Source organism: Lotus japonicus, chromosome 6, assembly GCF_012489685.1.
Source record: "Lotus japonicus ecotype B-129 chromosome 6, LjGifu_v1.2".
Taxonomy (NCBI): Eukaryota; Viridiplantae; Streptophyta; class Magnoliopsida; order Fabales; family Fabaceae; genus Lotus; species Lotus japonicus.
In genome coordinates, this window is record NC_080046.1 from 50725932 (window position 1) to 50741845 (window position 15914).

At 35.6% G+C, this 15914-nt stretch overlaps 1 protein-coding gene and 1 long non-coding RNA gene across 2 annotated transcripts; one reads left to right on the forward strand and one right to left on the reverse strand.

Annotated features, from left to right (window-relative positions):
- Positions 1–4168: 4168 nt before the first annotated feature.
- LOC130724680 (uncharacterized) lies at positions 4169–5437 on the reverse strand. Its single transcript, XR_009014591.1, has 5 exons — positions 5318–5437; positions 5117–5205; positions 4892–5011; positions 4658–4802; positions 4169–4518 (listed from the first exon to the last, which is right to left on the reverse strand). It is a non-coding gene; the product is annotated as an uncharacterized LOC130724680 (long non-coding RNA).
- A 1967-nt stretch (positions 5438–7404) lies between these two features.
- On the forward strand, positions 7405–13241 carry LOC130723981 (uncharacterized). Its single transcript, XM_057575135.1, has 10 exons — positions 7405–7794; positions 9230–9352; positions 9481–9577; positions 10053–10088; positions 10789–10976; positions 11121–11223; positions 11658–11839; positions 11910–11987; positions 12284–12480; positions 12585–13241. The coding sequence occupies exons 1-10, from the start codon at positions 7508–7510 to the stop codon at positions 12965–12967; spliced, it is 1674 nt and encodes a 557-aa protein (XP_057431118.1). The 5' UTR covers positions 7405–7507; the 3' UTR covers positions 12968–13241.
- Positions 13242–15914: the final 2673 nt, after the last annotated feature.

Consider the following 15914-nt stretch of genomic DNA (forward strand, 5'->3'; position numbering starts at 1 on the left):
AAATAATATCATCATATGTCAAGACAAAATAAATAGTTAAAACAAAATAGAGATCATCTTTAATACTAACTTAAGTTAAAAATGAAATGCATGGTGCGAAAGAAACGTAAAAAAGAGGAGACATTACGCAGCTGGAGGAGAAGAAGCAAGGCGCGAACTACTAAGCACCACCGAATCTGACTGAAATGGCGGAAGTGGAGGGCAAGAGTGATACATTGGGGCTACAAGGAAGGTAAACATATTGGATGAGATATATGATGTTGAAATTAGGGACCGATGATAACAAACAATTTTAAACCCCAATCAATTTAATCCTTGGCACCAATGTTAGTAGCTTTTCAGAAAAATAAACATAAACCAAACTTAGGGATTGAATGTTGACTTGGTAATTTTCTTCGTGATAAAATAAGTGTGTGTTTGGATTAGCGTTAGCAGAATTGGATCTTATTAGAATTGGATCTGGTCAAAATTGGATCTGAAAACGTGAGTTCAAGTGACATGATTTATGTTTGGATACACATACCCAAAATTGATTTTTGTATCAGAATTTCGTTTGGATAACTTTGATTAGATTTGATTTTGATTGTGTAATGACAAAAATGGGTATATGACTATTTATTCATTATATATTGCATCATTTTCTAAACTTTATATTCATATAAATTTATTTACAATTTGTGTTACCATAATCATTTGTGTCAACAATTATGTTCTCATCTTCACATTGATTGAAAACAATATCCATTTCAGCTCTCCTAATAAAGTTGTGTATGAAGGTATGAAAAACGGTATAAAGGGGGGGTTTGAATAACGTTTTCAGTATAAAACTTCCACCTTAAAGATTTTGACAAATCTTTCGAGAACTTAAGTGCTAAAGATAAGAAATAGAAAAGCACACAAGGATTTTATCCTGGTTCACTTGATAAATCACTCAAGCTACTCCAGTCCACCCGTTAAGGTGATTTCTTCCTTCTTAGAATGAAGGCAATCCACTAATCAGGTAAGAGTTACAACTGCACTTGAAACCTACAAGTGACTAACAATTACACTGACTTAGCTCACACTAAGATTCACTCTCTTAGTCTTCTCTAGGATCCGATCAGCCTTGATCTCCTAAAGGAACTAAACAAACTGTTTATCAAAGAATTGTTTACAAGAGATTTGCTTCTAAAAAGCTAATAGTAAACTCAATGAATTTTCAGATGAAAGAAAGCTTAGAAGAATTTAAGTTTGTCTTGCGCGTATGTGAATGCTTCTAGCCGTTTCTTTCAGTCTTCAGCCTCTTTATATACTCCAAGGATTAGGGTTGAGCGTTGCATGGGAAATGCTACCGTTGGAGGGCAGTTCTGGAAAATCCAGCTTCTGCTGTGTCTGAGACTGTTAGGTAGGTCGTCAGGAAGGTACAGTTGCTTTTGTACTTGGATAGCGACTTGACCTTTAAACCTAGGAGACTTCTGATCAGGGGAATGCTTCATATTGGAACTTGTGAAGCCGGTTGATCAGAGTCAGAGGGAAAGCTCATATCCTCTGACCATTGTTTCTTCTGATTCTGAGCTCAGAGGGAAGAACATGGTCTTCAGAGTATCTTGCTTCTGGACAACAGAATTTCACTAATCAGCTTCTAGATCTACAGAGTCTTCTACACCATCAGAATATCTGAACCTTCAGTGTTTCTAGGTTATCAGAACTTCTGGATCTTCAGAGCTTCTAGTGACTGAGTCCACATCAGAGTTTGTGTAGCTTCAGAACTTCTGAAGCTTTTCCACTGTTCATACTGAACATGGTGAATGCGAAAGCGTTGCTTGGGTTGCTCTTTATACACAGTGCTTCTGATTTGTGTGAGATTGAGTTGAGGTCAGAACCTGTAAATAGCACACTCAGAGAAACACGTTAGAGTACCACAATTGTTCATATCAAAAGGTTAACTTGTAATCATCAAAACATAGAGTTGTACTACTAGATCAAAACTTGATCTTACAGTGTATAGTCATTATTGCACAAACTAGTTGAACTTGCGTTTTAATTTTGAACTTAGGTATCTTCCGTTTCAATTTGTGTCACCATAATCATTTGTGTCAACAGTTATGTTCTCATCTTCACACCGATTGAAATCAATATCCATTTCAGCTCTCCTAATAAAGTTGTGTATAGTTATTGTTGCACAAACTAGTTGAACTTGCGTTTTAATTTTGAACTTATCTTCCGTTAATTTGGTGCTATTATTTTAAAATTCTAATATACATGCAAATGAAGAAGGGAAAGGGGGTAAAATTGGGTTTGTTTCGATTTGGTTTCTTGGATCCACGTTTGGTTGATGGAGAAGCTACCTTTCCTAGCATCACCAGGATCCGATTTTACTCTCAAAACGTGGATCTAATTGAGCCGGGTGAATTATCACTTTCGTCCCTATTGTTTTACGCGTCGGGCATTTTAGTCTCTATTCTATGAAAATGTCGCCCGTAGTCCCTAATGTTGCAAATCGTCAATCATGTTGGTCCCTGTCTCTGCTACCGTTAGTGAACGTTAACAGAAATGGTGATTTGACATGTTAAGTGCCACAGTGGACTTGCCACGTGGATTAATTGTTGGGGAAATATTTTGGAAAACATAGAAGCTTCAGTTTAGTCCTCGGCCAAAATTCCCAAATCTGAAAAGTTTCAATCTCTCCATCATCTTCTTCCTCCTCACTCCCACCCAAGCTAATGCTATGGCTAATCCTCTACGTTACTCTCTTGTACTTCCTCTACACTTTCAACCTTGTTTCCAATAATCATTCAAGGTCTCAAATTACATTGTGCAAATCATCAAAATTTTGCAAATCAAAATCACTGTACCATAAATAGAAAAGAAAATGTTAAATGCTAATTTTTTATGCTTGTTGGATCAAAGCCAGAAGACCCTAACCCAGATGTTAAAATGATGATCAGGGACAATGAAATTGATGGAAGAGACAAAATGATTGAATTTTCCACGAAAATATTAAAAAAAAAACTCAAAATATAAACCAAAGATACAGACAAGGTGAGAATCGAAGATAGAAAATTGAGAATGGGAAGAATCAAATGTGAGAGGAAATAACAATATCTCATCCTTCCTCCCACTACCACTCATCGCCACTCACCACCAAACCCATCTTCATCTTCCTCTTTTCCCTCTTGGTTGTGAATAACCCAAGCTCCTTCATTTTTCTTGTAACAAAACCCACAAAATTTGTGGTCTCAAAAACCTAGTAACAAAATCCAATTTCTGAAACCCACCCACTCCATCCCCTTTCTACACATATATTCGTCCAGATCCATGAAGCCATCGCACCTCTTAGGAAAACGTGGCAACTGACGTGATTTCGACCAGCCCCAAATTGTAGCAACCCATGAACCCGCTAAGGTCCTAGTGCCAAGACGGTGCTTTCTTCGCCCTCCTCTGCCACTGCATCGTCTTTATCAGACTCAAAAATCCGGGTTGTTAAAAGTTGGATTTTGATTTAGGTTGTATGGTCTTGGTGGTGGGAGAAAGGAGGAAGAAGATGATGGAGATTTAAACTTTTCAGATTTAGAGATTTTGGCCGGGGACTAAATTGAAGCTTCTATGTTTTCCAAAAGTTTCCCAACATTTAAATCCACGTGGCAAGTCTACTGGAGCACTTAACGTGCCAAATCACCCTTCCCGTTAACGTTCACTAACGGTAGCAGAGGCAGGGACCAACATGATTGACGATTTTCAACATTAGGGACTACGAACGACATTTTCATAGAATAGGGACTAAAATGCCCGACGCGTGAAACAATGGGGACGAAAGTGACCATTCACCCAATTGAGCCTTCCCAAACATGTTTTGAGACATGGAGATCCACGTTTAAGGCTTTGATCCAGTTTTGGGACTCAGATCCACGTTTTGGATCCGCAACCAAACACACACTAAATAGTAAAGCTACATTACTCAACTAAAAGGAGAAAGCAAAAGCAGTCATACAATAGTAAAAATCTCACTTTTGAGCTACTGCAAACATATTCATTTACACTCTTTTAGAATGTACGTGGTCGTGTTGGTGATCCCAAACTTGACTAATTTGTTCTAGTTCTTTCTGCGACCTTAGTTAATTTGCTTATGTTTCTTTCTACTTTGTAGCCTCATTGAAGCATGTGAAAATAAAGGAATGGAACCAAACAACACACAATGAAACTATTTAAATATTAAAAGTGACAAAATGAAGACAATATAAATATAAGCACAATGATCAAAGCTCCAGGGCCAAATTACATCAGTTGAAATTAAGGTGCTTGCATGATGAACGATATCATTGCAATCAAGAGAGCTTCAAGGAAAGTATGTACATATTGGGTGCATCAGAAGCTTATCAGTGTCCCATTATAAGAAAATAAACACTACTCAACAATGGCAAAGTGCATCAGCAGCCATTCCCACTAAGGTTCATCTGTAATCGTAACAGTACTCAACAATAGCAAAAGGGTCCTCCATATGTACTTTGCCATAGCAACTTATGTTTCAATTTTCTGCCCCTGAAAAATATAAAAGTTGAGGTTGTACGTTACCAATCATAAATAAAAGATCAATGAAAGGCTGAGAAAATGAACACAAATAAATTATATTATGCAAATCATTCCAGAAAATTAGTATTCCAAGTTAGAAAGCACACACACAGACACGACGAACTTGCATAAAACTTCTCCCTTTTGAGTTGCTGCAAACATATTCATTTGCTCTCTTTTAGCATGTATTTGGCCTTGTTGGTGATCAAGATCTCTTTTAGTAGCATGCATCACATTCTGGATGACAACGTTTCCTGCATGTAAGATAATATAAGATTTCAGTTATGTCAGCTGAAACAAATAATTTGGACAATACAATGGTTCTTGTGCACAATATACAAACCTTTGAAGGTTTATCTTTGCATGCTACAGGATAACAATAGGCATAGCATGGCCATCAGTTTGCACATGTTCATTCACAATGTCCACATAACTTCCAAAGAGAGCACATTGAATCTTGCCCCTAAATATTAAACAGATTTCAATGTTATCCAAATGAGGTGTTCAAATAAGTACATCAAATAAATAGAAAATTTTGACCTGTCCATCTTGGATTAAAGTGATTTACCTATCATCATGAGTCAACTCCAACTCGATCATCCTTGTGACATTGGAACTTTTAGTGTATTGATACTGCTGTTTCCAAACCTATCATGTCTGGAGAAAAAAGTATCTTGGGGATTAGTAAAGTTATCATAAGTTAGTGGAGTGGATGAATAGTAATACTAATACCATGGTGATAATTAGAGTAAACAAACACAGTACTCACTAATGAGGTATTCGCATTCGCCCATGGTGTAAACCATTTCAGCTGAATTCATGAATGTAAATCCATACAGAGGGATCATTGTAAATCCATTGAACAGGATCTTGAATTCATGGTGTGATGAATGATGCCTTATAAGCTCCAGAATTAGGCACAACAGAAAAGTAGGTGATCTTGTAGACATTTCCCTCAACAACCTCACCAAAAAGCTTCCTAATCAATGATTGCCTCAATCCTCTGACCCTGTTGATTAAGGAAAATTATATGTTGTAAGCTATAAGCTAAATAAAAAACATCACAAAAAACAATTCAATCCATTAGTGCCCTTCATATATGAGACCACACGAATGAACAAAAGGAGACATAGTCAATAGGATAGAAATGGTGCGTGAATTAGGGGATGTGATTCAGTGCATCCAGAATTTTAATAGTTGGAAAAAGTTTTAGCCTAAAATTATGGGAGTTGATTTTTTATGGAAAAAGGTGTGGAAGTTCAGTAAACGAGGAAAAGAAAAAAAATATCATCGTTGTTGTAGAAGATCAATACTGTGGTTATTGATGATCATTTTCATATTTAACTACTACTATCTTATATTTAATATTCATTATTATTAATAGGTGAAGGCATTGGTTTAGAAAATGATAACATCTACACTATTGGTGGACATTGGTTTAGAAAAATATCATTCAGGTGGTTCTAGTGAATATTGGTGGGCACTGATTTAGATAAAATTCTTCCTTCATCTACAGGCCAATGGTCAGTATCAATTTGATGCTAACTAATAAAGGTTTGTGGACAACTGAACAAAGAGAAAATCATTCATATAGACTAACATCTGAAATTAGCTGAGTGTTTGTTACAGATGCAGTCAATATTTTAAAGATTGCAGGAATCGTGGCTTAAAATTATGGGAGTAGGTTTCTGAGGAAAAAATCAGTTACAAATAAGTACTCTATGAGAAAATTAAGGGATATTTTGGGAGGGCATTAAGTGAGTGTGATATGATTATATCATATTGAAAAAGTATTTGAAAACGGGATAAAATATGACTATGGGAGTAAGGGTTGACATTAACAGAAAAATTAGACAATGAGCTTCAGTCACAACAATCATATTCAGATCACCACAATACTGACAACTACTTAGAAAGAAATAGAGCAGGATCTGACAAACTTATACAAAAGACTATCTAATCTATTAAAACAAATAGACCCAACCCACGAAAATTCATATTCAACTACTAATATTGTTGGTTCAATTTAAATCAAAACACATTTAATAAAAAACTGAATTTTTGTTGGTAGAAGATGAACTACTGATATATAGGGACAACTTAGAATACAGTAGACGCATCAATAAGCAACAACTGCACTGCAAATGGCTTGCCTGGCTCAGAAATTAGGCACATCTCCCACATCCTCAGCACACGAACACGAATCCTCCACGTGCCATCGAATGTCACAGAACAGGAAGTTACAACTGACTCACACAATACCTAACGCAACAATGGTGCAAAGGATGTGATATGAACAGACTAACACACACACCACTATATATAAGCTTTGATGAAACCGCAAATTTCAAATCAGGTCAATAATTGATGAGTGGAAGATAGGAAATCTAAACAAAATTGAAAGAAAATCGTTGGCAGTACCTCCTGAAATCTCCAGCTGCGTGTAGGCCGGCGACTAGAAAATCGTTGGCAGTACCTCATTTGTTCGAATCCTTATCATACGTAGCTCGAATATGATACTTGTGATTTAAAAAAACCTAGAACCTAGGTTTTTTTTATTTATAATATTCATGCAATATAATTAAATTGGGGGCATAGAAGTCAAAATGTCTACGGTTATAGGAACCTTCTCTATCCACACGCAACCGGCCTAAGAGGATGCATTCAAAATTCTAGGTTATATGTTCTCGTACAAGATTGCTCCGAAGAAAGACAACCGTCACAAACAAAAAAAAAAATATGGGAAAATCTAAGTTAAATAATTTTTGTGCATATTAGATGCCTCCTTTTCCAAGTTATATCTTTTATTTTAATATATCATCTTATTCTTCTCCTATAAAACCTTTTTAGTAAACCTCTTTCTTAATTCCAAACCTGCATTACAATCGTTTTCACTCTCATTCTTTCCTGTTTCGATCATCACACTTCTCTCTGAAACTCTGCGCGATCATCATCAACCATGGCGAAATTGAAGATTGCAGGAACATGGTCAGGGATTCTCGAAGACGTAGAGTTGGAGGCTTGGACAATCGAAACGCTGCGTGAAGAGGTTGCAAAGCGATCAAACTGTGCCGCTAACTCCATCAATCTCATCTGCGCCGGGAAGATTCTCAAGGACGCCGCCGATGGAACCCAAAACCTCGCCCAATTGGGTCTCAAGAACAACTCTAAGATCCTCGCTTCTCGCCTCGCCGATCAAACATTCATCGCTGAAGAAGAACGCTCTCGGAGGCTTGCCCGTATCAGGTGCGTTATGTTGTTGATGCAGTTCTCTTCAAATTTTGAAACTTTTCTTAGTTTTGGACTGACCCTTTTGTTATTGGAGTATTTCATTGTTTGTTGATTATGAAACATGATCATCAGAGAACGCCAAATTAGTCCTAACGTTAACTTTTGTCATAAAGTTAGTCTTTTTATGTGTTTGAATGATGAATCATTTAAATGTTGATCATGTTAGTCCTGCTAACTTCACAGTTCACATACAGGGGTGAAAATTTGATCACTTCAACAAGTATTGTTTTGGTCTATGGGTCAATGATAATGTTACTTAATTTGCTGCTTAAAATTATGAAAACTACATCTCAAACCCTTGAAGTGGCGAAGGCTGATGATATAGTTGGAAAGAAAGTAGGTTAAGGTTACGAAGTAAGGTCAGCTGGTTAAGGAAAGCTCAGGTTATGAAATCGCTTAGCCATTAATTAAGTAGTAGTGAGGCGTCGGTATGGAGCCTTCCACTGTGGACCGAGACTACGCAAAGGTAGAAGACCATAGAAACTTCGCTGGGTTTATAATAAACCTTGATTTCGCTACGCTCAATAAGAGCCCGGAATAGTGGAGTTATTTGAATTTGGATGCTTTGATTACTTAAAAAAGGTGTTGCTTTTTGTCGGGATCAATAATAATGTTATTTGATTTGTTCCTTAAAATTTTGAAAACTACATCTGAAACCCTTGAATTTGCATTTAATCATCAAAATCTTACAAGTTCCTGAATGTGTATCTTGTGAGTATAGTTATTCTCTGCTATTTGTCACATGATGACTAATTTAACTGAAAAAATGCATATGAACCTTAAGCATAATGATAAGTTCCTTCTTTTGGTGACTAATTTGAGTATTTATTTTTCATTCTACTTTATAAGTATTTTCCCAATCATTATTTTCTTGCGAGTTACACTGGTACACTGGTACTTTGAGGCAGTGGGTGTTGTCAAATAACGGTTATTGCAGCGCTATAGCATAGCACTATGAGGGCTCACTGGTATTAGTCGCTATTTATCGCTATGAGGGTTTGAAATAGCGGATTTTTGGCTTTCTGCTATTTTCCGCGATCCACGATTAACACTGGAGGCAGTTTAGATAAACTTCGCCATAAGCACTTATAGGAAAAGAAAAGTTTAAATAGGAAAAGAAAAGTAGAATTAATCTTGTAATAATTATGTATTGTTTAAATAGTAGTTTCTCTTATAAGTTGAAATTAAATACTACACCTCCACTTTTTCAGAAGATTGCTCATCTAACTTGTTCATAAACACTTACAACTTATTAAGGCTTTTTTTCTTTAGTTAGGAAACAAATACCGATATCAATTGAAAAGCTTCCATAAGCGAGAAGTTAATCCAAAAGGGGCCTATGTGTGCATCACTACTTTCTATTAAGCTTAGTTGTATTTGGTGCAAACAGGACTGCTGTGTCTTCAATGGCTGAAAGGCATGCAGATGGTTCACTACCTCTTGAGGACTTCAACATAGAAGTTGAAGATCAAAGTGGGAAGAAAGTACGTTTGGGATCTGAGACTGATCAGAGGTATGTATAATATACCCATGTGGCAATTCTATACATCTATAAGGTGAAAGTTTGTTTGAGTTTGTGGGTTTTAAGATCCAATATCCTGTTTTTACTATTTAAGTGAGGTTCAATCTGTCATTTGGCAGGGCAGTAATGATGGGATTGATGCTTCATGCAAAGGGGAAGCGTCTTATCAGACAGGGAAATTACAAAGATGCACTTGAAGTGCTTATCATGGGAGAGGTTAGTTCCTACAAATATTCCCTAATTTTGATAAGATATATATATATATATATATATATATATATATATATATATATATATTTGCATATATGTTTTGCAAGTTGGTATAGGCCTGAAGCAGAATAATATGATCACCACTGGGCTCAATGTAATATGATGAATAGGCACTTTAACTTGTGACTTGTGAGCATTGTCCAATCTATGTAAAAGGCCTTCGTAACAGTATTTGCCAAGGAGTTTTCCGACATTATTTCTCTACTTTCTTTGATGTCTTTACCTCTTTCTTTAGACATTTAGATTAGGATTTTTCCTAAATTTATTGTTTTTATGTTACTGTGGCTGACTTCTTGAATCTGCACTCATGGTCTTCCAAAATTTCACCAAATTTAGACTTCTCTTTTTCCTAATTTTTTGGTAAGTATTGTACTATTTCATACAATTACTTTTAGAACTCAAGACCTATTTCATTTTGCAGGAGTCATTCTCTCTTTGTGATCCAAAAGTCATTGAGGTGAGTGATCCAATCTATACAATTCACGTTTAGGCAGCATATATGACAGAATTTACTTGGCAATTATATATTTGAGTAAGCCATGGTGTAGTGCAATTGTATACTTATTTCAATAAAACTGATTATTCCTTTGTTTCCCCCGAATCTAATTGTCATTAGAAATAGCCTTTTTCCTTCTAACTTTGCCCCAAGCATTTGCTTAAAGTTGTAGAATCACATAGGAAAAATAGTGTTGTTTAAAAAGACGGAGAAAAGTGTAGGATAGCAAGCAGTACAAGTAATGAAAAATTATGTTCTCCACCCCTGTCCCCCCTCCCAAAAAACAAGAAATCCAAAAAATTTGCAGGGACAAAACTTGTGGCAAAGGTCTAATAATGTGTTTACTTAGCAACATGGTTCGTTCGTCTTGGTTTCTTTCAATATAATATCCTATAGGATTTGGCTCATCCAAAATGAAGGGTACACTTTAGACCGGAAAGTGTGAAGTTATAACCCTCAATAAAAAAATCAAGGGAGTGTTTTTAAGGATATCATAATTTGTTACAGATGTGAATGTATTTATCACAAATTTAGTTTTTGTGGTTATAATAACGCTATTTCTTTTCTCTAAAGTGCAATCCTTACTTTAAAGGATCCTAATTCACTCCTATATATGTTTTCATATCTGTTTAATTTACTTTGTGTCTTTTTGTCCATTCAGCTGATTGACAATGTTCCAATACTGCAAATAGACATGGTGTGGTGCTACTTTATGATACGAGACATCCGATGTCTCTCAGATGCAGGAAAGCGTCTTGAAATGGCCAGGGCAGGAATTGAACGTGCTCATGGGAAGGATTCTCTCCGCCTCAGAATCTTACAAGGAGGTTGCTATCCAGAACTTGCATTGTGAGTTTTTCTGTTTATTGATTAGCTTTTTGCTTTAGGAATTCTCAAATAACTAGGATGCAAATACTCAATTCAAAGTAGATTAGTTCAGTACATATTTTCTCCAATCTGCGAGTAGATTAATTTTTAGGATTTCACGCGTAGGCATTTGAGGATGGAGCTGCTTGAAGGGGTGGTGGCATATCATACTGGCCAATTGGAGAAGTCAAGAAATGTATTAGCTTCTGCAAGAGCAAAGTTTGCCCAGGTAGACTATGCTGATATAACGTGTTGATAAATTAAGTGAAAAAAGTCACATTTTACACATATTCTATTTCCTGGTCTCTTTATTTAATCGTGTTGTTCGTTGGTAGCTGCCACATATATCATAATCTTTAATATGCAAGTTGAATGATATTAAGATAACATCTTCTGAAGCTCCATCTTTTGTAGCATTAAGAAATCAGAGTTATGAATTTTGAAATTTCAAGGTATCTTTTTAGATTTTGAGCATCCTTCTAGCTTCAGATGCTCTGAAATTGATTGATATATACAGTTTTGTTTGCTTCTCTATACTACCCTGCCCCTGTTTTTCTCTTTCAAAGAAGATGGAATAAATACATAACGTCTAGCTGAATAGCTTGGTGTCACTTACATTACTTTCTACTCTCGTTAAAAACACTGCTCTATGTTTTTTGACAGCTGCAAGTGCCAGATGAAGCCTTATCACTTGTTATGAGCATGGGCTTCAAAGAACGTGGTGCAAAGAGAGCATTGCGAATGAACAATCAAGATGTTGGGAGTGCCATTGATTTCCTTGTTGCAGAGAAGGCAAAGAAAATGCAAAAACGGGAGGAAGATATTCGGAGAAGAAATGAAATTAGGTTGGTGTACCTGTATATTGATTTTTTTAATTTTTGCATCTCTATTGGTTTCTAAATAGCTTTCTTCCAGGGAACAAAAGAGTTATGGAATGACACCCTCAAAGAAAGCTGTGGATATAGATAGATTGAAGGAATTGGTCTCTATTGGGTGAGTGTTATTTTGGTATGGTACTGTTGGTATTTGGTAATGTGTTAAGAGGCTACTTTATGATTTAAAATAACATTGTTGACAGGGAACACTAAGAACTTTTTCAGCTTTTACATGCCATTACATATAATTTATTCATGTTGCAGCATCTATCATTGCATACTTGCATTTCTAACATGGTCAAGTTCTTATATTTCTTGCCAGTCTCTGCTAGCTAATCATAGTAGACTAGTATTATAAAGCTGCTTCGCAGAACTCTTATACTCTAGTAAAACTTGTTAATGCTATTCTGGCAGGTTTGAAAAGGAACTAGCTGCTGAAGCCCTGAGAAGAAATGAAAATGATACTCAGCAGGCATTAGATGATTTGACAAATCCAGAAACAAATTCAGCTTTGCAGGATAATATCGAGTCAAGGAAAAGGAAGAGACAAAAACAAGAAACAGATTCTGCAATTGAAAATGTTGTGCAAATGGGTTTTGAAAGATCTAGAGGTAAAGAAGTTATTTAGGTTTAGGACACAACAATGTGTTAATGTGAAATCTAGTTATAGACACATATGTTCTGCCTTGTTCTGATACTTGCTTCTTTTTTGCAGTTGTTGCTGCTTTTGAGGCGGGTGGCAATTTAGAACAAGTTCTGCAAAGACTGACGGCACTACCTGAGGCGGGTAGCACTTCTGAAAATATCCAGCCTCAAGTTAACTCTAGTGTTGCTCCCAATGGCAGTGCAAGTTCATCTGCTCCTCTACCAGATGATGTTATTTCTGATGTTCTAGACCAAATGAATGAGGTTGAAGATCCATCCGTCGCAGAAGAACGAGATGTGGAGATGGAAGATGAGCTCTCTGCAGATATAGCAAAATCTGATGCATTGGATGATTATGACATTGAAGTTGACATAGAAGGGCAAGCCATAACTGAGTACCTGACTCTGCTTGAGTCTTCAAGCAGCAGTGGGAAAGTGGTTCCTTCCCAATAAGAAGAGAATGATTTTGAAGTGATTCAGGCTCAGTTTATGTAAATAGCAGGATGACATAGATATTAAATAATGGACGTGCTTTTTCTCTTCGTTGCTAGGAGTACATAGCTTGATGAGTACATGTGCTCATTCCCAGGAGTTCTATAGTAGTTTTATTTTTAGTTTATTTTCTTTAGCATTAAATACTTAATTTGCGTACTTGCAAAAGATAATTATGGAAAGTTCTCAAAATTTATGCTAATCTAAAGTTAGAATAGGTAGTGTTTGTTTTTCAGTTTGAGCTTCCAAAAGTAAATTTGGGTCCTTGTGTAACTTTGTGTTATAATGTAAGGAGTAAGGACTTACTTAAAAACTTGGTAAATTTAAACTTTTTTGAAAGAAATTAATATAATTGATAATTTAAAAACTTGTGTTATTTTATATAGATTACTCTTGGACCATGGTGGTTAGCGGATTATTGTGATTTGAAAGGATAAGTCATAAGTCATATATGTTTAATTACTATCATAATTCTAATCCCACATCATAACTAAAAAAGTAAAATTATCTACAGCTGTATCTTTATCATGAGTTAATAGATACTTAAGTTCAGATGAAATCCTCTGGTATCTTATCATGAAAAGATTTCAAATTATTATATTTCTTTTTCATATATAAAGATTAGTTTCAAAAAAAAAATCATATATAAAGATTAAATCAAGATTATTCAGTTATCTAACAACAAAAAGTCCAAATCCTCCTCTTGTAGCCAAAAAATGTCCAAATCTTTATTGCAACTGGGAAAAAAATTAATATAAAGTGTAAAATTACTCAATATTCGTAACTATATTCTTGAAGATTATCTAATACAAGTGATGAAACGTTGACAATTAATAACAATTCAACCAAACTTTCCCTAATGAAAAATACATGTACATTAAACGAAAACAATCCTTCTTCCTCTTTGTTAAAAAAAACGAAAACAATCCACGTAATTATCACTTTCCCCCACCTGTAAAAAGTCTGCAAAACAATATCTATTATTATTAATCTAATTAACAATCTATTTTTGTGATGTATATATTTTTTATATCTGACTTCTTAGATTTTGCATATCATATCATGATAACAAAACTAATTTGGAACTATATCGAGTAGTTAGTGTCACTATTGAGTGTCTAATTAGTACTTAATTTTAAATCTAAACAAACTCCACTTAAATAAGATTAACCCAATTGATTATAAATATAGCTAGGCATTGCCCTTCCTTCACTCACAAATTTCTCCTTTTCATTAACTCAACGTTTTAACTTCTCCCAAATCCTAATGGCGCCAATCTCCAATGTCAAAACCTCAAATGGTGTTGCTTCATCAGATGATTTTTCTTGGTATGAATTAGATAAGATGCTTAAGAACATGGTAGATGAGTTACTGGAAGATGAAAACGATGATGTGTTTGCGAAGTTACCAGAAGATGAAAACGATGACGTGCTTGCGAAGTTACCCGTAGATGAAAACGAGCTACTTCCACTAGATAATTGGAGGAGAACCGAGGAAGTTCAAAGTGACGACAAGAAGAAAAAGAAAAAGAAGAAGAACAAGAAGAAGAAGAAGAAGAAGAACGCAAAAGACTATCAACTAACTCACAACATTCCAACGTTGTCGCCTTCACTGTCACTGTCACCGTCACCATCACCTGTGCTGGAAACTAGTGTTAGTTATCCGTTGGGAGCATTCAAATACCTTGGCAGCCCCATCGTTGACTGGGGGCGTGAGTGGTGACAATTACATGAATCTTGTGACCAAGACTCATTACTAACATATGTGTGATCTTGCATGGTGTAATTGGAGCTTATCATCGAGATAACCGCATATATAGTTTTCTTTATGTTGTGTTTTTAAGTTTGAAAGTACAACTTTTTGTTATTGAAGTTTCTATTTAAACTTTGTTCTTTCATATGTTGTATTTTTATTCAGTTGTTAGATATGATTTTTAACTAAGTGGGCTCGCGTAGTGCAGTGGCGGATCCAGGACCCCGGGTCAGGGGTTCAAATTTTTCAAATGAACACACCGATACAAATAGTGAGATTTATACAAAAGAAAGAGAAAAAAAAAACAAGGCATATGTTCACTTCTATTCATAATTTTTCTAATATCAGGTCCATATATAAAAACATGAAAACCATAAAGGATCGTGGTTCTGATTATATCTTCTGGCCATAGACTATGCAGCTAAATATAACCTCCACAGAGGAAACTACAACTTTTTCCCCATTCAGTAAAAGATACAATCTAGATAAAGAAACGAAGCATATGAACAGAGACATTAGCAAGTTCTGTTGAAACAAATTTTTTTCATCAGTTGCACTAGCCTTGGCGTAAGCATACAACTACAAAGTATCTTTAGGGATATCATGGAACTATGACAAAAAAGCCTTATCAAATACTAGACCAATGTGACAAAGTGATTAAATCCATTACACACAAGATCAATTCATATCACAACTTGATTAGTCTCAACCCTTTCAATTAATCTCATCTTTCCACTGTATCTCCACAACTTCAAGCCAAAACATCGAACATCACATTAAATGATATAAGTCAGGAATTGTAAAGGCACCTAAGTGTATTCTGCATTTAGCTTTTTCAATTTTTATGATGCAAATGAATAAGAACAAAAGGTAACAAGGGTTGAGAATATTGCATACAAATTCTTCTGCTTTGGACATTTAGATATAGTCATCTTTAGTTGATTCCTCTTCCTCATCTTCAGTTGCTTCCTCATCTTCATTTGATTCCTCTTCTGATTCCACTTCTTCATCATCAGTTGCTTCCTCAACATCAGTATCTTAGGGAAAGCAAATCAAAATTCCAGCCAACAACATTCGAAAGCTCCTGGACCTGGTACTGGTAGTGCTCCTTTTGACAAATTCAACATTCCAACCAACAATTGACAAATTGATTTCA